Source organism: Plecotus auritus (assembly GCF_963455305.1).
Source record: "Plecotus auritus genome assembly, chromosome: 7".
In the NCBI taxonomy this organism is placed as follows: Eukaryota; Metazoa; Chordata; class Mammalia; order Chiroptera; family Vespertilionidae; genus Plecotus; species Plecotus auritus.
This window is the reverse complement of record NC_137774.1, coordinates 155,535,441-155,562,918: the sequence shown is the minus strand read 5'-3', so window position 1 is coordinate 155,562,918 and position 27,478 is coordinate 155,535,441. Positions and strand designations below refer to the sequence as shown.

Below are 27,478 nucleotides of genomic sequence, written 5' to 3'. Positions count from 1 at the left end.
TACATAGATCTGGTAATTTTATTGATCAAATTAGATCTTCTGATTAATAGCAAAATAATTATTAAATATACCTACTAAATATGAAACATCTTTCCTCCATCCCAATAAAGATTCAGTATATCAGTCATTTCTAGATCAAGAAAAGGGAGAACTGTGTATCTAACTTCATTAGTGGGATTGAAAAATGATAGTCAAATTAACATTTTTCATAATGGACCTTAAAAATTCTATTTAATATCTGGCAAAATATTATTTTATCAAAGCAATTATAGACATAAACTTGTAGGCAGCTTGGTTTTCTGTGGTATTTTCAATATTTAAAGCACGGCAAAACCAAACAGGCAAAGGATGTAACTGGCAATTTCTCCGTTTCTGACTTGACATCATTTCTTCTTTATCAAGCAGCTATTATATATGCAGTCATTATAGGCCTCCTTAGAATCTGTTTACTTATTTTCACTTATCCTTCTAGTGATTATAGAATTAAGGGATTATAAGAAGTATTAATAGATACATAATCCATTTTTTCTGACTATCGTGGCACTCTATATGTTCCTCCTCAAATATTTGATTCATGCTGAAAGAGCTCTAGCAATGGGGAAAGGAATTACTTTCTTAGGTTAAAAACTAAGACTTTCTAAACTAAAACTAAAAACTTTCTGTTTTCTGAGACATTCTATGATTAGAAAATAATCAAATAATTCTTAAATGCCCAATATGTTTTCTTCTTTATCTTACATTAAATCCTCAATATGTGTTAGCTATTGGTCATAAAATTATTAAAATAGTCTTAATTTTCAAAAATTTTACTATACAGTAACATAACAGAACACAAAAATGCCTCTTTATGATTTAGTAGGAATATGCTATTTAAAAGTCTTGGTAACAGACTGTTTGATGTTAAATTTCTATATAAATTTCACCTAGGAATCACTCTGCATGACATTTTTCTCCTTAAAGAATAAGTAATAAAAGAAAAACAAAAGGATAACTATTTCTTCAGGAAACAAATAACAAGTGATATCCCTGTAAAATTTCTATCATTTTGATTAGGTTTTATTCTCCAGGCCAAACCAGGGCAAGTTTTCATGGCATTCTTTCAATAATTACAAATAATTATTAATCACAATTCTCCATCTCTTCCTTCTTTCCTGTGTGTGAGGATATCTATGTTCTGTTTTCTGGTCAATCCAATAATTAGTAAAATTTCATATTCCTTAAGATTTCTTGAGTTCACTCTACAAGTCACTAGTTCTTCCAAGATTTACTCAAATAGAATGACTTTGCAACTTCTCAATAAAAGGATCAATTCAAAAACTTCTCTACTTTGTTGACACACACTTTAAATGTTACCCAATGTTATATTCCATGAATTGTCCGATCATGAAGAAAAAAATCAGAACTATTATCTCTCATTCTGAAAACTACTATTGATGGAGGAAGAGTGTTTCAGATATTTTTCTTTATCTACATAACAATACTGACAGAATTACTCTGCGAATTCCCTGGTTGATTCCATAGTAAAAAACAAAGCTAATCATTCACAATTATATTTATATTTTATATTCCAAATGTGTCTCATATCCTATTGATGGGTAGGTATCAGTGGCTCAATAAACACTTGTCCATTTTTAAGTGGTCAAAACAGATTTTCACAATTTATATTAATGCTCATTTATAGTTCCAAATCACATATAATAACATAGCTAACTGCTTTTTCCCTGAGTAAATAATGTTTTAGCTTTAAAGATGTAAACATTTTCTGTTATAAGTGAGATCAGAACTGCTTCTAAGAATTAAATAAAATGAAATTTACTTTTATAAATACTAGTTTATTTCATAAAAATACAAAAATATAAATATACATTTATAAAAATATGAATAAATTAACACCAAGACATTCTTCAACTAAATAAATATGTCAGTAATAGTCATTCCTATTTCTTTAGGGATATATTTTTCCATTTTAATTTACAAAGCAGTTGCACAATGATTCATTTAATAGTAAAGGTGACTTTAAGTCAGTTAAGAAAACATTTATAAAGTTATCATATCTAAGAAAAGGCACAAAAAGCCTTTATGTGTTTTTGTTGATTATTGATGTGATATACTTTCCTCCAGAGATTGTTAGGCAAAGAGGGTGAACTGGTTATTATATTATTACTTAAAAAAAAATCTATGTCATTCGTATTCATTCACAGAAACTTACTGATTAAGCAAACCCTTACTAAGACAACACCTACGTATTGTTTGTAACTTTGATTTTTTTTAAATTTTCCTTCAAGGAAGAGAATACAGGCCACTCGATCTAGTAACACAGAGTACTTTCACTAACAGGGGTCAAGTCATACAATGCCCTACTCCCGGTCACTGTCCTCACCCCCATACATGTCGGCCAGCTTTTTAAACCGAGGTCCCCAGTCGCTGAGGTAATCATAATCCTGGTTACAGTCTGCTGCGAGCGATTCTAAGGAGCTGAGCGAGTCTGCGATGGAGGCATCCCCCTCATAGGCATAGGTAGCCAGGGAATCGTAAGGAGGTGCGCTGGGATCTGAGTCATTCTCTTTTAATCTTCGATGGATGAAATCTTGTACGTCAATATTTTCCCACAGAGGCACAGTCCTCCTTATCTGAAAAATGGTTTCTGGCATGACGTCCCTCCTGAGCTTACTGTCTTCTCTTGCTTCGGGATTCCTTAATGTGCCAATATCAAAAGCTTGTGTATCTTCTTCCCCGCCGCCTTCGTCATTGTAGGTCACGATGTTGTCCCGGACATCGTCTTTTGAAATGATCAGAGGTTCCTTTTTTCTTTGCCTCTTCAATGCAGCAAACAGCACAACTAAAACTATTTAATGAGAGAGGAGAGAGAGAGAGAGAGAGAGAGAGAGAGAGAGAGAGAGAGATCAATATATAGTGAGATCCATAATTCAGGTTGACCAGAATTAAATATAGCACACTTCTGTGAATGAAGTTTGTGTGAGAAGTGCTAAGATTGGATAAAAACTATCATATGCAAATATAGGGTGCTTTGGGCCAATGACTAGATACACTGAAATGATAAAGAAGTAAATATTTTAGTTTCTGCTTTCAATATTCACTCTTCTATGGAGCTCTGACATTGAAAAAGCTTTATTCAATTACAGCTAATATATTTAGCCAACTGTAAATATTTAATATTTCATACATCCAAAATGATAGTGTTTAAATATACTAAAATTTTAAAGCTACAGTAAGTATGCCAAGAGAAACTGAACATCAATTTAATATTTTCTTTATAACTCAAGGGAATATATGTAAAACATTATTCATATATGATCATGTATGCATATATTGCATTCTATAAATTTGTTATATGTCTATATAATACATAGGTATATGTATGCATAAATATATACAACATATAACAGATATACAACATATCTATACTAACAAAGGCCTAGGTGGTCCTCGCGCCCTCGCACAACACCCTCACGTCATCACAAGATGGCCCCCACAAGATGGCCAGCAGGGGAGGGCAGTCAGGGGCGACCAGGCATTCAGGGGAGGGCAGTTGGGTGGGACCAGTCCGGCCAGACCCCACCCATGCACGAATTCATGCACTGGGCCTCTAGTATATACATAAATATGGATATGCTACTGATCTCATTCCTTTCCATAGTTCATATATGTTTTTTTAAAACTCCTTTATTGATCTGGTTTTGAAAGCCTGCTTAAGATCTGAAATATAACACATTATTATATTTTATATTACAATATAAAATACAAAGTCAAACACATTTTAAGCTTATACTCATCTTACAAGAGTCTCAGATAATATCTTGTTACTGAGGGCTTCCTTACTTTCCCAGTTGCATTCATGCTTTTTGGTGAAAATGTTAATTGTACTACCTGTAATTTCTGCATTGTTTTTGTTTATTATCTATATTATTACCTATATATACATATAGTATCAAGTTAACTGTAAATGTCCCCACATATGGTACACTTTCTTATTTTTTATTATATTACTTGATTTAATATATCCATGTATTTGATAATGAACATATGCAAAATAAATACATTATGTAATTAAAATACATTTAAAAATAAGAAAAAACGTATTGTTTGGAAATATAAATTTTCTATCGAAATGGACCACATTGCTGATTTTTTTACATATGAAAAATTATAATGAAAATTTCCCAAAAGCACATTTACAAATTGCCGGAAAAAAATAACAAATGGGTCATTTACTTTAGGGCAGCTAAATGTTTTGTCAACACTGTTCATGTGTCACTGAAAAACAAGAAAATTTTGGCTCAAAAAAGTCTATTATTTTTTTCTCGATCTTTTTTTCAAGATTGTACAAAGTCCACTCATTTACATTGAGATCATTCTTCACATTGGCCCTTGAGGCCTTTATAACTCCTTAAAAATCTGAGCAACACACATTCCACAGCTTCTACTAATTATTAGAAAGAATTTTTAAAAAATCATTAGAAACATCTTTAGTTAACCTCCACGGTATGGGCTTTAAGTGCTCAGCTACATACGAAATCATCTTGGAGACTGTTCAGCAAAAATGAGACATAACTGTACTCTAGTGAACTGACCAGTAGGAAAAAAAAAAAAAAGGTTCTTTTTAAACTTAATATTCAGTGCATTAATTTATAATTTTTACTTTTTATAAGTAAAAGCACAATGATATAGTCAAATTATTTTAAAGGTTTATTAGCTAACTAGAGGTCTGGTGCACAAGATTCGTGCACAGGGGGAGGGGTGTCCCTCAGCCCAGCCTGCACCCTCTCACATTCCAAGACTGCTGGCTCCCAACCGCTCACCTGCATGCCTGCCTGATTGCCCCTAACGGCTTCTGCCTGATCACCCCTTAACTAACCCCTGCCAGCCTGATCAATGCCTAACTGTTCCCCGGCCGGCCCGATTGCCCCTAACTGCCCTCCCCTGACAGCCTGGTCACCCCTAACTGTCCTTCCCAGCAGGCCTGGTCACCACCAACTGCCCTCCCCTGCTGGCCCGGTCACCCCTATCTGCCCTCCCCTACTGGCCTGTTCATTCCTAACTGCCCTCCCTTGCCAGCCTGGTCCCTCCCAACTTCCCTCCCCTGCAGGCCTGGTCCCCCCCAACTGCCTTCCCCTGCAGGCCTGGTCCCCCCCAACTGCCCTCCCCTGCTGGCCTGGTCACCCCTAACTGCCCTCTCCTGCTGTCCTTGTTCCCTGCAACTGCCCTCCTCTGCAGGCCTGGGTCCCCTCAACTGCCCACCCTTGTTGGCCTGGTCTTCCCCAACTGCCCTCCTCTGCTGGCCTGGTCACCCCTAACTGCCCACAACTGCCCTCCTCTGCAGGCCACCTTGTGGTGGCCATCCTGTGTCCACATGGGGGCATCCATCTTTGACCACATGGGGGCGGCCATCTTGTGTCTTGGAGTGATGGTTAATCTGCATATTACTCTTTTATTAGATAGGATTTAATGTTTACTGATTCTCACCAATGGTCCTTGGGACCTATTCTGAGTATTTTGTCCTTTGCCAGGTCACAAGTAGCTGCTTCTTTCCCTAGACTGAGGCTATTAATCTGGGGTATGTGGATGGAATGCAGGGATAAGGAACAGAAAAAAGTGTATCATTCTTTTCACTAAACTATAACTGGAATTTAGCTTTTCTTTCTATTATGAATTTTAGCATAAACTATAGTGATAGTAACAGTATCTATGACTATTAAATCAATAGAAATCACTTATTTTATATTGCATTATATTTACAACATATCTCAAATGATCATTAGACTTGTACCACAACAAGGCAATATAACAATAATCAAGTACATTTTGTTGTTGTTTTTTTTGTTCAATTGACAAATATATTTGTTTTGTCTTATATTTCCCATTTCTATAAATTTAAATTATTATTCTAAATAGGTCTATAAGCTTTACCTGACTGCCAATGTTCTTGGGACCAAAAATATTTTTTTAAAAATCCTGTTCTAGGTGTTTACCCCCTCCTTAGCCTTGCAACATGGATATAAACTAAGAAATGCCTTTCTTCCAACTGTAACAGGGTATGTCTAAAATGTCCTTGCCTATGCTATATCACTGTTGCAAAGAGCAGACTCTATAGTGTAGTAGCTCTGTCCAGCTGTCCATATACAACCTCAAAACAGCAGCAACACTGCATTGAAACTTGGATAATGAAACCTTCTGAGGTTTTAGTATCTGGTTCTAACCATTTTTTACTAAAATAATCAAAAATCACTCCACATTTAGGCAATACATTCGGAAGGCGAACATAAGAGTGTGCCTTCCATATTGCTCAGGAAAGAAAGGTGGCCAGCTTTTCAGAATGAAAGAAGTGTCAGGGATTTCTGCAGAGGAAACTATGATGCAGTTTAGTTTGATAATGCTGTAATGTCTAAACTTACTTGGGGGGTGCTTTTATTCCCCCATGTATGCATGCATGTCTTTATGTATGTCTGTGTATTATATTAACACTAGAGGCCCAGTGCATGAAAATTCATGCACTGGAAAGGGGTCCCTCAGCCCGGCCTGCCCCCTCTCACAGTCCGGGAGCCCTCAGGGGCGGGAGGCAACCCGGCAATCAGGGAAAGGCAATGCTCCCATCGCACCTCTGCTGCTGCCACTGCCTGCAGTGCAAGCCTCAGCCAGCCCTGGTTACCTGGGCCTCGGGCAGCCCTGGGTGGCTGGGCAGCTGACATCCGAGGCTTGCCTGTGCCTCAGGCGTTGCCTGGGCAGCTTCATCTCGGGGTGGCCCTGGGTGGCTAGGGGGCTGAGGGTGGGTCCGGCCACACCACGCGCCTGCCACCCCCCCGGTGGGGCTGAAAGGACTGTGGGACTCCAGCAGGCTGAGGGGACTGGGCACCACCATCCTTTGGCTATGGGTGCTGCCATATTTGTAATGGTGTGATGGTCAATTTGCATATTCCCTCTTTATTAGATAAGAATAAAAAAAATCAAATTTGAAATATACATGGTTCTATATTCTTAACTAGTGAAGTAGAATTATCTGAACAAATAAAACAACATGAAAAGCATAAAAGCAGCACTTTGCTCAAAGGGTAAGCCAACATTTCATCTCCATGGGGGATACAAAAATATTTTCCAGAAGAGCTGAACTATCTAGCAGCAGGTGGAGATGCAAGGGCTGATGGTGAGGGTAGTAGTGTGTATGTTCTAACACCCTGAGAAAATGTTTTTCTAAATAGTTGGATCATTTTAACTGAAAAATAATGGTTTCCCTTCACTTTCATCAATCCCCCACTGAAGTCCTGCAAGGATATCTGGCCAAAGGGATTTCATCCAGATCGTTTGAAAGGATTTGCAATGAAAAGGAGCCAGCACATATGGGCACTGGAACATAAATTTGGCTAGCTATCCTGCCCTAAGCACAAGCATTTTGGATGAATATTTGTTGGAAACAATTTTGGGGTAATGTTTTACAGTGGAACAACTGTTTAATTGAATTAAATCGTCGTCCTGTTAGGGCATGCTCAAATAAAACATTTGATATTGGAAGTATGACTTTATTTAGAAAACTTTGCAGGACCAGATATTCCATAGTGGTATTTTTAAAAATGAACATAAGCTTTTAAGTTGGTGTATTTCCCCACCATGTAACACATTTTATGGGGAAAAAAAATATCTTATTGTGACAACTTAAATACCTTTGCTGTCTGATATGAATAACTTAGTATTTGTTAGTAATGCTATTCGTAAAGGTACTCTTTGGATCTAACCATTTGTAATGGTTTAGAATGGAGAATTCTGAATTCAAATAATCTGGCTTTTTAATGGTGGGCAAAACACTTTCTAAATGAGTGACTTTGTGTAAGTGATTTAACCTTTCTGTGGAAGAATACAGGTATTTACCTTACAGAGTTGATGTAACAATTAAATCAGTTCTTAAATTAAAGCTCATTAGGACACTGACTCTGTTTAGCACTACACAGTATAAATATATGATAAAAGAATCAATAAAGAATCAATAAATAGAAAATATCATTAGCTATTTTATCCTTGTTTTCGAACTCTAGAAAGCTAGACCTATCCCCACAGACACTCCTTTTCTACTTGAAAGGACAATTAAAAAAAAAAGTTAAAATATTGAATCTTTAGCTGTAGAGAAGCATGCTTCTCAGGGCAGCCTCACTGGGCATGGGGGAGGGAGCTGTGGGAGGTGCACAGCCTGGGGCGCAGCTTTACCGAGCAGTATGAGGACACAGAGCAGGATGGCCACCAGGGCCCCGGTGCTCAGGCCCGCCGAGAGGACCAAGGCCTGCGCGCTGCACGACTGCATGTTTCCTTGCTGGTCGCAGGCGCACACGCGGATCGTGAGCGTGCCGGTGCTGCTTTGAATCGGATAATCGTTGTCAAAGATTAAAATGGGGAGTAGGTAGGTGCTCATTTTGTGGCGGCTGTACCCATCTTTTCGAGTCATGATTCCTGCTGTGTTGTCTGCGGGGGAGGGGGAGAAAAAGGTGGAGAGAAAATAAGTCAGATCAGTTTTGGATTTTGCATCTTTGGGTCTCATAACGTTCTGTTTTACAAAAGTGCTCCGTACCTTTGTTATCGACAATGGTGAAGTTTGGGTTGAGGGGAAACTCTGGCACTGGTTCAAAGAAGAATTTGTGGCCTCGGGGAGGATCATCTTTGTCCATGACACTGACAGTCTGAATCAACTACAACAAAATGCATTAAATAAAGCCCAACAAAAAGCAAATCTTGTTATTACCAGGCATTTTTAATAAGTGTTTGTGCTTTAAATATATCACTGAGATGAAAGAAACAAAAAAAAATATGCAATCTTCAGAAAATTATGCCGAGGTTTTTCTACTCATGCAGCTGATCCAATTAAGGATAAAATGTCTCCATCAAGTATTCGTTAACAGGGTATCTCTATGCATTGTTGTCTGATTCCTGGCCAGTGCAGTCCCCAACCTTAAAGAAAAATGTGATCAGTCCAACAGCAATCCGCTTTGAACATTTTTAGAAAGCACCAGTCTTTTTTGTTATTAATTGGTTACCAATCTGTTGTCTACACTACATAATGGTGGTTTCAAAGGCAGAGAACAGATGTGTTTAAAAAAAAAAACAACCACAAAAACATAAGTGCTTAATATAACCACCTTCTATAGACTAAAAACACTATTAATATAGTTTTGGAAAATGAGCAGTAGGTCATATAATATCAGCAGTCAAAACATTTGAAAGCTATGGGGCACCATCACTACAATCCTATTGCCTATTTTATTCAAATTATGTGCCTTTCTTTTAAAGGTATGTGCCAAGTTTAAAAAGATATGCAAATAAATGATTCCAAAGTTTTGTAAAATCAGTGTCAAAGTGGAGACAGTACAGAGCTTCTTAGCTGTGCTCCCCGTAAGTAAGAGCTGTGCTGGAGTGCGCGATTGGAGCAGCAAAGGAGATTGGGCACAAAAGTTCCACTGAGCACTTTATGGTGGGAAAGTCACTAAGCTACACATCGGGGTGCCTGTTTTTCTAGTCCTGGGCATGCCATCTGAGCAACTTGAAATCAGTCATTTAATTATTCTTGCTTTCAAACAAAAACAAACAGTTGCACCACTTCCAGGTAACATCCTAATCTGCGTACTCACTACTCCAATAGTTTTCCTCTATACTTTGATGTGAACCATAATTTCTTTCGTTTTGACAGAGTGACATGTAGCCTTATGTATTTTTATGTAAAGGTTCTGAAAGTGCTTGATTTCTAATACAAACTGAACCCCAAGTTTCTCTTTAGTAGACTAGAGCATTACACAGAAAAAAATGTACATAAGTTTTAATATTCTTGCTCAAAATCCGGTGCAGAACAGCAGAAAAATATTTAAAATTTAGTAATATTTTTAATCGTAAACAACATTGGTCCTTTGATTATATGACTCTGAGATTTTGAAATTAGATAGGCCATTGTTTAAGCATATTTTAAGAGAGAATACATATCAGTAGCTTAAAATATATTGCATTTTTTTTAAATTTTAGCATGGGTTCCATAATAAAAACAATACTAACAGTCATCTTTTTCAGATCACTGTGACATTTTTGGTAAGAGGAGATAAAAATGTGATAAGAAGGTCTGACAATAGATTGCATAAAAAAAAAAAAAAAAAAAACTTGTGCAAGTAAAGTAATGCAAAGTCATCTGCTTTTGTGAAGAGGAAACATTATTTTTAAAGTTTATAATAACTTTGTTTACCTGCCCAGGTTTTGCATTTTCACAGACAAATGTTTCATAGTACATGGCAAATTCCGGAGCATGGTCATTTATATCTAGAATTCTGATGAAGACAGGAATGTGGCTACTTTGTTTTGAGTTATCTGCAACAAGAACATATATAAGATTTCAGTCTCATTCACAGAGAAGCAGTGATACGACTCACGCTATTTGTAACTTAGCAACAGATCTTTTCTGTGGTGTTCACTACTTGATTGGACTGCTGATGGATATCTCAGCTTTCTTACATGGTCCAGATGGAAAATATGATAAAAATAGGAGAAGATGATTGATAATAAGCCATTATTTGTAAGAGATCATTTTCTTAGACTGTTTAGTTTATGAGGTTAGATTACATTTCTATTTTATAGCAAGGTATGCAGAAAATCAAGTTTAAAATCTATATATATAAAAGCCTAAGCGACTGGTAAGACCAAATGACTGGAACAACTGGAACGACTGGACGACCAGTCGCTATGACGTGCACTGATCACCAGGGGACAGACGCTCAATGCAGGATCTTCCCCCTGGTGGTCAGTGCACTCCCACAGCCAACTGCCCACAGCCCCTCCCCCAGGCCGGCTTTCCACGGCCCCTGACCCCCAGATGGCCGGCCCCCTCCTATGGCCATTTCCCCCAACCAGCCCAGCTCCGATGGGCCCTGATCTCTGGTCAGGCTGAGGAACCCACCTGTGCACAAATTCATGCACCAGGCCTCTAGTACATGAATATATGATAATCATAAAAATAATTATAAAATCCAGGCACTCTAAATCATTTCTCTAAGAAATTTCTAATGACTAAATCATTCCCCTCAAGAAAAAGAGTTTATTTAATGCCATTATTTTACTACTTTGGTGAAAATAATGGGTTTAATTGGATGCATGCTCAACTCACTTATTTCTGTGGCTATAATGGTGATGTTGTGCCATGGAGATGATTCCCGGTCAAGGGGTTTTAAAGTGAAAATAGAGCCATTTTCTGGGTGGATACTGAAAATCCGGTCCATATCAGTGTGCCCATCAACAGAGTATCTAGATGAAAAGAGACTCATGAATCCAAGCATTACAAAAGATTATTAGTTCATCTAATATTTCTTAAAGTTATATGCAATTAACAAAATGTTCTGATCAAGACATGGCCAGTACAATGCTGAGAGCTCTTTTGTATTTTTATTTTAAAAAGTAACTTTCATTTAGACAATCTCTATATATAAAAGGCTAATATGAATATGCCCCTTCCACCATCCGACCAGTTGCTATGATGCACACTGACCACCAAGGGGCAGAATCTCAACACAGGAACTGCCAAGCTGCAGTGATGCACCCCAAAACCAGAGAGGAGGGAGCCCGATTCCTTGTGGGGCCGTACGATTCCACCTTTGAACGTGGGTTATATTGTTGTTGGGGCACTATTGCCCTGAATCTGGTTTACTGGACACTTGCATTTGCATTCCACTTCCTATATGACAGTAACTTTGCAGAGTGCCCTCTCGCACTCCGGGACCTCTCGGGCGATGTTGGAGAGCCAGTTTCAACCCGATCCCTGCAGGCCAGGCCGAAGAAACCCATCTGCCATAGGGACCCCGCTCCCTCTGCAGACGCCTGGGAAAGACCATGGGAGGTTGGCTCCAGGGTGTGTCCGGCCCTTCTCAGCCAGTTCCACCTTACTGGCCACCTTGTAATTAATTTCCTTTCAATGTGCACAAATCGTGCACTGAGCCACTAGTATGATATATTTGGCTGTTGCCATTATTACAATTCTATGATTATGTATACTTTGCTCATTATTTATACTCAGGAGCCCTTGTGGCAGCTTTTAGTAATTTTTTAATTGCACTTGATTTACTTGTTATATAGACCCATGCAATACTTGAGAAATACTAAGCAGTTATATTAAACTTGAGAGAGTCGATTGCATTGGATAAATAGGAATTATGTTTAAGAGAACACATAAGAACATGTGTCCACAGAGTCCTTATGAACATCAATGAATGTCGAGAGGCTGTTGTAAAAACATTGCTTTTGAATGACTATTCAAAGAACAGAGCTGATTGAATATCTTCCTCCAATCTAATTCCAAATAAAAAGGAAATGACATTATCACGGAGTTCCATGAATATTTCTCATTAGTCTAGATATGAAAGATGTCACTATGAAATTTGTATCATTCTATAGTTGGCAAAATGATGTCACTCCCTAAAGGATGTCCCTCTCCTTATCACTGGAACCTGTAATTGTCTTACTTTACATGGTAAAATTTACTTTGCAGATGTGATTAAGGTTTAAAAATTTGCCCTAGCTGGTTTGGCTTAGTGAATAGAGTGTCGGCCTGTGGACTGAAGGGTCCTAGGTTCGATTTTGGTCAAAGGCACATTCCTGGGTTGTGAACTTGATCCCCAGTAGGGTTTGTGCAGGAGGCAGCCAATCAATGATTCTCTCTCATTATTGATGTTTCTATATCCCCCTCCCTCTCCCTTCCTCTCTGAAATCAATAAAAATATATTTTTTAAAAATTGAGATGGATATTAGCCTTGATTATCTAGATGGAACTAAACTAATCATATTAACCCTCAAAAAGAGAAGAAAGTAGAAAAGTAAAATGTTAACTAATATACTTATATATAAATCACATGGGGATCTTGCCACAAATAAATTCTGATTCAGCAGGTCAAGTGTGGGAGCTGTGATTCTGCATTTCTAACAAATGTAGATGAATCTCATGCGGCAAATCGATGGACAAGGTTTGTAGAGCAAGGTGGCATACCATGGTATAAACTGGATAGAATAAAGAGCAAACACTTATAGGCAACTAACAGACTAATCAGCATCGGGTGTTCTCTTCATTTTTCTTGGTATCTATTAAAAGCACTTAACACATGAACTCTTTTTTAATCTGGTGAATTATGGAATTATAGTTCCCATTATAAACCTGTAATCTATTTACTATCAAGTATTGACATTAACAAACATAAGTAATATATATTTAGGTTTCTAAACATTGCCAATTTTTAAACATTGGATGAAAATAATGATATGATTTTTTTTTGTTTGGGTTGCTCTAATAAAGAACATGTGACTTAGTGTATTAGTAGATGAATTATGCTGAATTTAAGGCATATGTTAGTAAACTCAGATTTCAGAAATGATTTAAGCAATTGAACATAGTACATATTGGTGCTTGCCTAATTTTTTCTACTAAAGTTTGTAAATGATTTGTTCAGACTCCCAAATATTGCTTCAAAGTGAGTTCTTTCTGTACCTCAGTCCCAAAATGTGGAATCAGGTCAATCACCTTCTTGTCATTCTTTGAATGATACAACAGCATGAAAATGATAGTATTCCCACAAATTTTCAACAATCACAATTGCAATTTTCCTACTTAATTTTTATAAAAATATTTGGGGATGTTTGAAAAACTCATATGACATACGGTAATGGCACAAGAGTGGCTATAATTCTGGGGTGGAAAATCCTTGGTAGAGGATAATTAGAAATCTAGATATAATAATCCTATATAATAAAAGCCTAATATGCTAATTGTCCAGTCGTCCAGTGACCGGTCAACTGTTTAACCAATCAAAGTGTAATATGCTAATGATATGCCAAGGCCACTCAACCACTCGCTATGACATGCACTGGCCACCAGGGGGCAGATAGTCAACTGATCGACCAGTTGTTATGATGTGCACTGACCACCAGGGGGCAGACGCTCTGACCAGTAGGTTAGTTTACTGCTGGGGTCCGGACAATCAGGACTGAGCGAGATGGACCGGACACTCCCTGGAGCCCTCCCATGGTCCTTCTCCAGCTGGCCAACCTCCCGCATCCCTCCCTGGCCAACTGGCCCCTATTGGGACTGGGTGAGACAGGGCCGGATATGCCCTCGAGCCCTCCTGCAGTCCTTCCCCAGCCTGATCTTGCACCAGTGGGGTCCCTCGGCCTGGCCTATGCCCTCTTGTAATCTGGGACCCCTCGGGGGATGTTGAAGAGCTGGTTTCAGCCTGATCTTGCTGGCCACTTCCCTCAGGAGGGTGCCAGATGCAGGGCTCAAGGCTGGGGAGTGGTGCTGTGGCAGCATGAGTCTCTCCCTATCGGGACTGATTGGGTGCGAGCCCACAGCAGGCACAGTGGGGCCGGGATGAGCGGGAGTAGCAGGTAGGAGCTACAGGCAGCCTTGGACTGCTGGTTTCAGCCTGATCCCCACAGGCCACCCATAGGGACCCCACCCATGCACAAATTTGTGCACTGGGCCTTTAATGAATATATAAAATGCATAATGATATATATGCATATATATGTAATTCCTAAAAGCAAAAGCTCTATTGGTTTTAACCAAGAATTTTGTCAGATAGGAATCTGAGATAGGTCTTATTTTAATGATCTTTAGTAATGTACTAAAATTGAGGATGACAGTCATTTAATTTTTAATCTGTTGCTTAATAGTGCTAAAATGAAATCAAATATAGTGTTTATTTCCAGTTGTCAACCCATCTACAATTTATTTCCTAATGTAGGCTAAGTCAATGAAACATTAAAAAAATTGCTTATTTTCCTTAATTCTGCTTATGAATAAAACATCTGAAATGAAAACAAAGACAGCAAAGTAAAACAAGTCACATCTATGCATTGAATGGACCTCAAAGCATAATATTCACCTACATATATTTCTTTCCATTATTGGAAAGGTCAACAGTTAACCATTACCTGCTTATAGCTGAATCGATCTTAGATTTCTTCATACTATTCAAATTGAATATCAAAGAGGAAAATGAAAATCCCTTTGTGCTGCTTGTCCTAGAGGTTAGTATGACAGTTTCTATGATTGAGGAATTGCTAATAGTTCTAACATACAAATCTAGCTTTGACACACTTGGAGCTTATGTGGAATCAAAATAGGCTGGAATTTTGGCTGATCTACTTTTAGGTTCAAACTTGAAAGGCACTGTTCAACTTAATTCATGAAGGACTTAGAAATAGCTCAGTTTAACATTAACGCTGCAAACTTTCAGGTCTATATTCAGAAATTTGCCCCAGTGCAAATAATGTCCTGCAGTTTTTCAAAGCCTAGGGATACATTTTCTTTTATTTAGCAGCCAATATTCTATTTTCAACATTGAATAGGCCATTCTGGTGTACCTATTAATAATAAGTGTACCAGATTACAACAAATGACCAGAAAGAACTGATAAACATCCTCTACCTAGGAACAAAGCGATCTCTATGTTCCAGCAGATTGCCTATTAAAACAACATTTTATTGACTTCTTTACATTGAATTTGAACAATAATTTTAAAAAAGATCGCTGGCGTAATTTTTTAATGAATATCTTCTGCAGAGACAGGATCCAATCATATAGGCTGAGAATAGCAAGTAAAAAAAATTGCAGGAGAACTGAGTATGCAGAAGTGGAAATCTGGTTTAGTTGGTTGCTCTTTGTTTTGTTGTATCGCTTTATGTTTGTTTTGTATGTTCTACCATTGACAAGCACACTTCAGATCCCTATATTTGCATCTAATATCAAACAAAGTAAATTACAGACACCAGAACAAATTGATAATATGAAGAAATATGTCAAAAATAGCATTCCTTTTAATTTACTGAACTAGAGGCCCAGTGCACAAAAAATTGTGCACTTGGGGGGTCCCTCAGCCCAGCCTGCCCCCTCTCATAGTCTGGGAACCCTCAGAGGATGTCCTACTGATGGCTTAGGCCCAGCCTAAATTGCAATCTGGTCTCCCTCTGTGGGAGGCAACCGGGCCGATCAGGGGAAGGCACTGCCCCCAACACCCCACTGTTGCTGCCACTGCCAGCCTCTGTGGCTACCTGCCCTTGGCCCTTGCAGCCGCCGTGGCTTTGTCAGGAAGGATGTCCGGAATTAACATATGACCCTTTTATTAGTATAGATTCCAGGCACATTGATGACCAGCTGTCAATATAATTAGGCTGTGGCTATGCTCTTTCCTTCCCAGCTACTGCTTTTCAGAAATGTGTTTTCTGGTTATGAACTAGAACAGATTCTTTGAATCTTTGAACAAATGTTTTATATGTTTGAACACAGAGTTTACATCTTTTTTGCAGATATTAGGGACATATTCTAATTATTATTAGTTTAATCTGCATAATAAAATCAGCAAGTACTAGGGAGACGCATATATATGAGTGCACTTCTTCCCTTATTCTAGCTTATGGTGGAGCCATGCATTTTTTATTGAGGCATAACTAATTAATCATTACAAGTTTGCGTTGGACTTACTCTCAATTTGACTTCAGTAAAAACAAAAAGTTCTTCAAAAATTCATTGAACTTTAAATATGTTCAGCATTAAATAGGTGTGAAATGAGACGTGTTTTTTCAGAACCTGTAAAGCTATAATCAACCCTATAACTTGGGAATCCATGATTACTAATGAGGTGAAGCAGAGCTAACAACAGCTGTTAATTGTACCCATAATCACATGTTGCAAGTGGCAGATGTATTTCAGAAAATATGTTTGATGAGCAGATTTACTGATGGGTGAGAATTAGTTCCCAAGCTTACCCTGTGAAATGTTTCTCCATGATGCTTATCATAACCTATTTCTGCTCTGGAGATCAGTCATCCTTCTAAACGCTTGGGATGACAATGTTGCCTCCTTTTATTGCTGCATTTTCACACTATGATTGGATATTTATTTCATACATTTCTATGCTAACAGAAAGCAACCTATATGCTATATTTCAAGGATGGCTTTATACATTGGCAGATGTAGCAGCATAATTTTAGGAACATAATGTCAGATTAATTTGTTCTCAATATTTTTCTTCTGTCATGATTCTTCAGATTTTATAGGTAAAATTGCTATTCATTTTTTTTTTCAAGAGTTGATACCACATAAAAAGCAAATGTTTCTGGGATAGCTATGAACTTAAAAATTTACCAGCCACTTTTATATACCGTGAAGCAAGGTTACAAATTTCACTATCAGTTTTTGACCCAGAAAATTTACTCCTACAAATGTGTCCTCATGATGTCAGATATACGGCAGAATATGTGTGTGTGTGTGTGTGTGTGTGTGTGTGTGTGTGTATGTCTCCAAACAAGCTGAATTTTTATTAATGATGTGTCACCTACATGACAGTATGTCAGTTATGCTAAGTGAAAGAAGTTAGACTACAGAGAATAAGCACTGCATGATTTCATTTGTATAAATTCAAGAAAATCTAATTTAATCAGATCAGTATTGACAGAAAGCAGACTGGTGTTTGGCTGGAAGTGTGGTTAGGTTCCAAGAAGTTTGAGAGGAAGATATTGCAAAGGAACATGAGGAAATGATAAGATATTTGTACATTATACTGATTTGGGTGATGCGTTATTGGGTGTATTAAAACTTCAGCATTTACTGAATCATATAATTTATAATTGTGCAGTTCTTTTTGGTCAATACTATCTCAATACTTATGTTTAAAGAGAAGAATAGAAATAGAGCTATCATTTTCTAAGCAAACATGTTTATAGTGTGAGCTTATGTAATTCCATATTGTGGGCAATGGAAAAAGCAAAGAGAAATGAGACCAAATTCTGCGGGATAAAAGCCATGTTTTGAAAGTAGTGGGTGGGACATCAGAGGAAAGGTGGCCTGAGAGATCCCTGCGGTCTCTCCCCTTGAAGTCTCAACAATCTGAACTGCTATGACTCAACACATGGTTTCCTGATCAATGCAAACATATCTGAGAAATCTGTGAGTTGAGACATCTACAAGTGAGCAAAGGGAAGCAACCTGGGGCGGTGAGAAGGGAGAAAAGCTGAGCTAAGCCATGGATGCAGCCCTTTAACCTGAAGCTCACAGCGGGGCTCAGTCAGGAGGGGGGATCAGGGTGTGGGGGCACTGCCCTGAGTGCGGAGGAGCAAGGAGATTCAGTGGGCATTCCTGCAGGAGTGAGCAGTACAAACTGGTTGAGTGTTTTCAAAAGAAATCTTTTCAACAGGGGCCTGAACCCTCACCCCGTCTGAGGGAGGTCTCCTGCCCCCATGGCTGCTTTGATTCCCACACCCAGCTCAGATTGGGACACAGGGGACAGACAGAGACTTGGCCGACAGCAGCTGTCCTATATCTAAATCCAGCCTAGCACCAGGAATGCTCAGGGCCTACTCAAGAATGCAAATAATCATTTCCACTAATATTTACAGGGTAAACTAAGATTGTTGGTAGAGAATTAAATTTGACAGTAAAATAATAATCAAGTTTTCAGATTAATTTAAATAGGCTAATTGAAATAAGTGAATATCCAAGAAAATTTAATTGTACTGGACAAAAAGCTGTTCCTAAAGTGGCAAGTAAAATTTCTATTGGTAGTTCATCTCATGGCAAAATTCCTGAACATGCAAAGAACCTAAAGCAGTCATATTTTTGTGCAAAAAATTTAAAGTTATCAAGACTGCATTATAAAATTTACGAAAGCCTCCATTAATCAAAAAAAGGAGGGATAGTAGGGTAATATCATGTAAGAAAAATATCCTATAAGTAAATTACATCTAGAAAATTTTTACTTTACAAAATTAATTTTCATTTGTAATGCTAACAGCAAGACACCCATGAAAAACAAGGTATCTTTTAAGAAAATTCCTAGAATAAGTTTTTTCTAATTTATTTGTTTAAATCACTTATTATTTGAACTATCACTTACCAAAGAGAGACAATGAGATATAATCACAACAGCCAAGGGATTAAAAATCACAGACTCTGAAGACCCACAGCCTGATTTTTCAAACTGAGCTTGGCCACTGACTAATTTATCAAGTTATTTAAATGTTCAGTGCCTTCATCTTACCATCTTCAGAACTGTATAATAGGACCTACCCTGTAAAGTGATGAGTCAAACTAAATAATATTTGCAGAGCACTTAGAAGACAGCCCAGTGAAGAGTCTGTGCTATGAAAATGTTTGTACTTGGTCATGCATTGTACAATGAAATTTTTTTTCACACGGCTTGTAAATGGTAAGATTATTATGTTTTTCTGCAAACTTTACATTTTCTTAAAATACTTACTGTATGAAATTGTTCGTGGCATCTGGGTCATATGCTGTAACTTGCCCAATGATGCTGCCCTCCTTTACATCTTCATCGACCTCTATCAGGTAAGAAATTTTACTGAACACAGGAGGCTCATCTATATCTTCCACAGATATTTTGACCACAGCTGTGTCTTTGAAAGGTCCCAGGTGTAGGAATCGTGGATCTGGGTGTGTGTTACTTGCATCCACTCTTAAAGTATATAGCATTTTGTTTTCAAAATCTAAATTCTGAAGTTAAATAAAATAAGAAAAATTAGTATAGCATAGTAGGCATAACAATGGAAGAAAAATTCAATATTTAATAACTAGATCTCTTAATGGAACCAGAAATTCTGGTTAAATAACTTCCCTAATTATTACTTCACAGGTATATCAAATAAGTCAGTAAATATTGTTATACTTTACACATATTTATAGGATGTAATTAAATATTATGGTATACACATTAGTACTGATTTCCTCTTAGTAATACATTTCACATTTTGGTGGTCACAGGTTTGTTCCCTCATGGATATATAGTTTATTTATTATTTTTATTACTATTATTATTACTAAATTTATACAAAGTTAAAGTTAGAGGGGAAAAATAGAGATTTTTTCAAACTATTCATATAAGTCACTTCCTTAGGTCCTACATTTCTAAAACTGGTATTACGAAAAGAAAAAAAATATCATTCATCTGAACACTGTGGAAAGCAAGAGGTGAATAAAAGCAAGCGATTGGGACAGTAGAAAATAATCAATATGTAGCTGGATTATTCCATGTAAGCTTTATAATGTTCTCCCACACTGCATTAAAAATCAAGAAATCCAACAAAAAATACATAGCATCTTCAGGCCTCATCACCTTGGAGAGAACATCACATTTCACAATTTAAATATGCTAAAAAGTGCATGAAATAAAGTGAGGGCTGCATGCCTACTTTTTATGCCTTGGAGAAACATGAAATAGTGCTGCAGAGGCTAGCTGACCCTGGTTTGATTGTTGCCTTTATAAGCACGAGCAGCCAAGTTTTTATATCACTTTTTAAGTGTCAATGATGAAGGCGCTTAACTTCCTTGCAGTGTAATCACAAGCATCCCCGCTTACATGAAGGATAGACAGCATGTAAAGGATGGAAAAGTAAATCCTAGGCTTTTTTCTTCCCTTAACTGAAAAGCAAAAATCAACCATACAGTGCTCAATGGTAAAATGAAGACAGGGAGAAGAAACCTGTTTGACAGTTATAATGCCTTCCTGTGTATCCTTGTCAGTGATGACATCGAACATGTCAGCTCCGTCTCCTTCAGCAATGCTGTATTCCATCTCAGCATTTTCCCCCACATCGGGGTCATTGGCTTTTATCCTTCCAAGATGCGTTCCAGGAGGGACAGACTCGGGAGAATTAAATTGATACGTACCTGAAAATTAAATCAGAGCTCTTGACATTTCATCTCTCGATAACAAAAATCCTTTATTTCCTTTGCCTTTTTCACTTAAATAAATTAATTTTAAATTGGGAGAGTTTTTCATCATATTGAGTTGTAAGCTGTCAAAAATTATAGATTTATTAAGTTGGAAACATAATTTATAAAGGCAGAACAGTCTCATTTTGTAATTGAGAAATATAAGTTCCAGAAAGATTAAGTGAATGTCCCAAGGTCATTTAGATAATTGATGGTAGGCCTAATATCAGAATCCAGAACTCTGACTTAGGGCAAGAACCAAATAAATCTTTTAAATAATTTAATAAAAATAAAAATGTGTAATGAAGATGTTGAAAGCGCTAGATAAGCAGTGCATATTTGATTTCTTGCCCTCTTAAGCACTTATTTTTATATTCTAAATCAGGGATAGAAAAATTAACTGATACATTTTAACATGTTGATGCCTTCAAGTGGGATCTGAATACTTCTGTTTCCTGCAGTTCTAGCCAACCATTATATTTTATGGGCTATCTCTGAAAGCATTTTAGTTTTTGACTATTTATTCAAAATACAAATAGGAAAAAACTTACAAAATTGTGTCAATGAAAGTTAGAAATGTTTTTTAAACATTTAATATGTTTCTATCTCTCTCTCTCCCTCTCCCTTCCTATCTGAAATGAATACAAATATATATATATATATATATATATATATATATATATATATATATATATATATACACATATATACTAGAGGCCCAGTGCACGAACTTTGTGCACGGGGGTGTGTGTCCCTCAGCCCAGCCTGCACCCTCTCCAATCTGGGACCCCTCGAGGGATGTCTGACTATCCATTTAGGCCTGATCATAATCCAGGACTGCTGGCTCCCAACCGCTCGCCTGCCAGCCTGCCTGATTGCCCCTAACCACTTCTGCCTGCCAGCCTGATCACCCCTAACCACTCCCCTGCCAGCCTGATCGACACCTAACTGCTCCCCTGCCAGCCCATTGCCCCAACTGCCCTCCCCTGCTGGCCTGGTCACCCCCAACTGCCCTCCCCTGCCGGCCTGGTGACGCCTAACTTCCCTTCCTTGCCAGCCTGGTCACCCCTAACTGCCCTCCCCTGCAAGCCTGGTTGCCCCCAACTGCCCTCCTCTGTAGGCCCAGTCACCCCTAACTGCCCTTCCCTGCAGGCCTGTTCACCCCTAACTGCCCTCCCCTGCAGGTCTGGTCGCCTCTAACTGCCCTCCCCTGCTGACCATCTTGTGGTGGCCATCTTGTGTCCACATGGGGGTGGCCATCTTTGACCACATGGGGGCGGCCATCTTGTGTGTTGGAGTGATGGTCAATTTGCATATTACCTCTTTATTATATAGGATATATATATATATATATATATATATATATATATTTTTTTTTTTTTTTTTTTTTAAGAAGAACTTTTAACTATAACTGCCTGGACTTAAATTGCCCTCATTGGCCAAGTTAGTTAAATTCTCTAACCCTTGATTTCAATATCTATAAAATGATAATGATAGCAATAGATTCACAGGTTTGTTATGAGGATAGCATGAAATTATGTCTTTAATATGCTTAGCTCAGGGGCTAGTTCTTGAACATCTTAACTATTACTATTATAGTTCTAAAACTTTTGCAAGTTTACAGTATATATTATATAATTATAGAATGGCAAGCCATTTGAGAATTCATTAAACCATACTCTTGATTTATATTGAAGAAAACTCAAAGTTTAGATTTATGTTTATTCAGCTTATTAATTATGTTTTTTAGCAAACTTTATTTTTTTAAACTTTCATTTTATGTTTACGTCCACCATCCTAAGCTGAATCATCAAATATTTTAAGTTTGTTTAGCCTGGAAAAATGCTTTACTATATTGGAATCAATATCATAAATTTAAATTTGAGGTCCTTAATTGAACATTTTAAGATAGGGGCCTTTATATGTTTATTTCCTGCAGAATGAAAGCATTTTTAGCAAAGCCTGGGAATCTGCTTTTGTAGGACCTCATGGCTTACAAGACGATGATGACTGAAAGAGCACTGACTGATTTAACCTTCACCAGTGGAAGCAGATTCCAGCAAACTTTAACATTCTCACAATGCCATCACAACCAAGGTGTGCTATAACTGTAGGGGCCACTAAAAAAAAGGGAAAAAATGCTGTAATTGAACCAACATACAGTGATTTTAATATAGTGCTTGATTTCAAGGATTGTTAAAACACCCAGTCTGTGTTTTAGAATCAGTTAAACAAGGGATTATAATTCTTATGTACAGACAAGAGAATGGAGGAAAGACACATGATAGACATGGGATTTGAAGCCAGGCAGTCAGATTTGAGAGTCCACACTCCTAACCAGGAAATAAATAAGAAACAAAACAAGTTGATCTTAGTGAAGGTTGAGAATGATAGTCTGGGAAACTTTAAAGCTCTTCTAAAGGTAGAAGAGGATCATTAAAGTTGCCAAAAGGACATCATTTCTGTGTGTGTGTATGTGTGTGTGTGTGTGTGTGTGTGTGTGTGTGTGTGTGTGTGTGCTTCTTACTACCTACTCACTGATGAAAATGATCATAATGACTTTCAATTTGTGGGGAATTGTGATATATTTCAGGGATAAGTGTTATGCCCTTATGTATAAACTAGCCGTGAAACCACTATTACAAGTATTGGCCTCTCTTTGTAGTGTGTTGGAGAAGCCTTCCAACATGAGCTCCCTGAGACCTTTCTTACTCTGGGGAAATCGAGGCGGGTTGTTGTTGACATCCGTCAGAGTGATGTGCACTGTGGTGGTTCCAGAAAGGCCTCCCATCTGGCCGCCCATGTCTTTGGCTTGTATAACCACTTGGTACTTCTCTCTGTTTTCTCTGCTCATGTCTGGTAATGCGGTTTTTATTATGCCTTTTGGAAAAGGAAATAAATATTTTATCATTTAATCACTGATTTTAAAAATGGAGCTATTCAAGGTCCATTTTACAGAAGTTAATCATAACAAACAGAGAAAATGTCAGTGTACGTAAATACATATTTCAATCTAAAACCACTTTAACATTATTGACAGAACAAAAAGAATTCTTCCATTGGCTACTGCTTAGGAAATGAGTTTTCCTAAATCAATTTATCCTTTTGATGAATAAAAAATTTTAACTCCAAAAATCATCAGACGAATAAGTTCAATTTTAATGATTGTCACATTCATTAGGTTTGAGTAGAACACATAAAGTGCTGACATTTTGTATTTAGAGTCATAAATTTAAACTCAACAAATAGTCCAGAGTTGATTCAAATAATCTATTTAAATTACAGGACACTGCCCGAACTAGTTTGGCTCAGTGGATAGAGCATCAGCCTGTGGACTCAAGGGTCCCAGGTTCGATTCCGGTCAAGGGCATGTACCTTGGTTGCGGGCGCATCCCCAGTGGGGGGTGTACAGGAGGCAGCTGATCGATGTTTCTCTCTCATCGATGTTTCTAAGTCTCTCTCCCTCTCCCTTCCTCTCTGTAAGAAAGCAATAAAATATATTTTAAAAATAAATAAATAAATTACAGGATACTAAATAGATAGCTTTTAAAATACCAAAAATATACACATATTAACTGTGCCTCCAGATGCATTATATAATGAGAAAGGGACCAAGTATTAAAGGTTGTACCTGATTCTGGGTCCACTGAGAAATATGGCTGTCCTTGCAATATGCTGTAGACCACTTTGGCACTATTTCCATAGTTGGCATCATCTGCATCAGTTGCAGTCACTTGTATAACAGACGTACCTACACAAATGCCCACCCAGACACAGACAATTAAATACTTCTCAATTAGAAGCTATCCTTCTGAAAAATGACTGCTGGTAATGTGGTGCGTTAGACCATGCTTAGTTGGAAGAAATTTGCTTAAATGATACTACCTCCAAAAAACTTTACTTTTCTCTTTCACTCCTTTTTATTTTCATAACTTTAAAAATATCTTTATTGTTGAAGATGCTAATATGTATCAGATTCCAAGAGTTAATTGGAAATATTGGATTTTCACTAAACAGGGGGATATGCACATGTCTCTGAGAATTAAAATGAACTATGACCTGATTTTGAGAGAAACGTGGGCAGAGCGAAAAAGCAAGGAGAAGAGTTGGTGAGAGAGAAAAAGAAAAGACAAGTATATTAAGACAAAAATAAACAGCAAGACAACAGTATATAGAATATCAGAGGAAAATAATGAAAAGAAGGTGAATTCTAAAAAAGAAATTTAGTTTTTATTAGATGTTATTTACCCCCAAAGTTAATAATAATAGTCTTTTAACACTTTAATTTAAATAAAAATTACTAATATAATAAAATTAATATTAGAATTAAATCACTGTGTACTACGTCAATTATAGAGGCATCTTTATTATTTGATTATTGTGGGATTTAACTGACAGTTTGAGTTACACATAGTCTGACAGGCTTCATAACTCTCACCCTTTAGTTTCCCTCTGTAAATGGTTATTTGTACAGGAAAAAGCAGAGAAAAATCACATCTTCAAAATTATCATCAATTTATATTTATTTTTTTTAATGAGCAAAAAATTATTGATGGGGGGAGATTTGAATTAAATAATAAGATAAGGAAAGTGATGCTTTTGAGGAGTTACCAAGAATATCATAAAATTAGAAGTTTTTCAAACTAAGCTTTGTCTAAGCATAACTCTTTTACAGTAGAGAAAAATAGTAAAGCATTATATCTCTCCAGCTATTACTGTATTTATCAACCTTAAAAAAACCCAGTACAGTAAAAAACCATCTCTTTGTGTTTTGGAGCAAGTCAGTTTAACTCTTTGGGGCTCATCCTTATGAATTAAAATATTTTATTATACCAAGTGTTGTATCTTCTACATGTAAATATTGTATATATTTAAAGTTAGATACACATGCGAAGTCTATGGGTGGCCCAAGGAGGAAGTAATTAATCCAGTGATGTCAATATTAACAATAAAGGATAATTACTACCTCTATAACTGGGACCAAGATTTACCTATAGTTCTTATCTTTATTTATTATTACCAAAAGCTTCCACAAGAGCCACACTGTTGCCTGCTCTGTTTTTCAGGTTGTTTTTTGTTTTGTTGTGTTGTTTTGTTTTGTTTTGTTTTTGTAATTTTAGAGGTGGAGGAAATGCAACTGGCAATGGTCCAAATTCTGATTTTTTCTGATTAATTTAAAAAAAATCTTTATTGTTGAAAATATTATATATGTTCTTCCCCCCCATTGACCTCTACTACCCCTCCCCAACACCGCCCCAGGCCCTCACCATCCTATTGGTCTGTGTCCATGGGTTATGCATATTCTCCTATATAATAAAGAGGTAATATGCAAATTGACCATCACTCCAACACACAAGATGGCCGCCCCCATGTGTTCAAAGATGGCCACCCCCATGTGGACACAAGATGGACACCACAAGATGGCCTGCAGGGGAGGGCAGTTGTGGGTGACCAGGCCAGCAGGGAAGGGCAGTTAGGGGTGACCAGACCTGCAGGGGAGCAGTTAGGCGTCGATCAGGCTGGCAGGGGAGTGGTTAGGGGGTGATCAGGCTGGCAGGCAGAAGTGGTTAGGGGCAATCAGGCAGGCAGGCAGGCGAGTGGTTGGGAGCTAGCAGTCCTGGATTGTGAGAGGGATGTCCGATTGCCCATTTAGGCCCGATCCCAGGACATCCTTCGAGGGGTCCCAGATTGGAGAGGGTTCAGGCTGGGCTGAGGGACACCCCCCATGCACAAATTTCATGCACCGGGCCTCTAGTATGCATATAAGTTCTTTGGTTGATCTCTTCCCATCCACCCTCCCATTTTCCCCACCTTTCTCTGATTTTTAATTCTGCAATAATAAAAAAGTGTACTGCCTATAATCTGTCTTTTGTAAATGAAATATAGATTGCCTAATGGGAAGGGATTTTTAGACAAGATAAGCTGTAAGCCTTCTTCCATTCATAAACTTATATATTCTATATTTTATTATGGCTATTGAACAAGAGAAGGGCTTTTAAAAAAGAGGAAAACCTCTATAGACATGCTTACTCCAGTCCTGTAATAAATTCTAATAGGATCTCGACTGTATTTGTATTTCATATGAGAAAGAAAATATTTGAATTAGGTTTGCAGGGGTTGGCAAAAGTAGGTTTACAGTTGTGAGTACTTGAAACAGAATATATTCTTGTATTTTTACCTGTTAATTATTCTAGGTATTATTTTTTTTTTGTATTATAACTGTAAACCTACTTTTGACTACTCATGTACAGATGACAATCTTCCATTGAATATGCAAAATAATATAAGAGAAAGCACATGCTATTCAGTTCAAATATCAGATTAGCCAAAGGACATATATATCTTTCCCATAGACACAGACAACAGTGTGGTGAAGGCCAGGGGAGAGCGGGTGATGGTTGGGTGAAGGTATTATAGTGTCAACAATTTAAAAAATAGTCTCTAATAAATATTGTGTTTTTTAAAATGAAATAATGTTTTGAAAATCTGAAATTATACAAATTTAAATCAGTTATTATCAAAATTTATCATATTCAAATATTTCTGTCTTCTCAATTGTACTTTTTACTCCTATGGGTATATCATGTTTTTGGAGAAGAAAAATGGAAGTTTGTGTACTATTAAGTGTCAAAATCTCTGGAAAATAACATATATACAAGAAAAACAGTGACATTTTTTAAAAAATAAAAAGGTGTTGCGTGGCCAGCATGGCACAGTAGTTGAGCATTGACCTATGAA

The 27,478-nt window shown here is 37.4% G+C and overlaps 1 protein-coding gene across 2 annotated transcripts in view; it reads right to left on the bottom strand.

The window, feature by feature from the left end:
- Positions 1-1,936: 1,936 nt before the first annotated feature.
- The window catches only part of CDH9 (cadherin 9), a 100,015-nt gene continuing 74,473 nt past the window's right edge, over positions 1,937-27,478 (bottom strand). For both annotated transcript variants that reach the window (XM_080680882.1, XM_080680883.1), the window contains exons 4-12: positions 24,372-24,491; positions 23,453-23,620; positions 20,508-20,695; positions 19,269-19,522; positions 11,138-11,274; positions 10,223-10,344; positions 8,570-8,687; positions 8,212-8,463; positions 1,937-2,845 (exon numbers count right to left, since the gene is read on the bottom strand). In XM_080680882.1, coding sequence (XP_080537008.1) covers positions 2,358-2,845; positions 8,212-8,463; positions 8,570-8,687; positions 10,223-10,344; positions 11,138-11,274; positions 19,269-19,522; positions 20,508-20,695; positions 23,453-23,620; positions 24,372-24,491 — 1,847 coding nt within the window. In that variant the 3' untranslated portion in view covers positions 1,937-2,357. The remainder of the gene's footprint in view (positions 2,846-8,211; positions 8,464-8,569; positions 8,688-10,222; positions 10,345-11,137; positions 11,275-19,268; positions 19,523-20,507; positions 20,696-23,452; positions 23,621-24,371; positions 24,492-27,478) is intronic.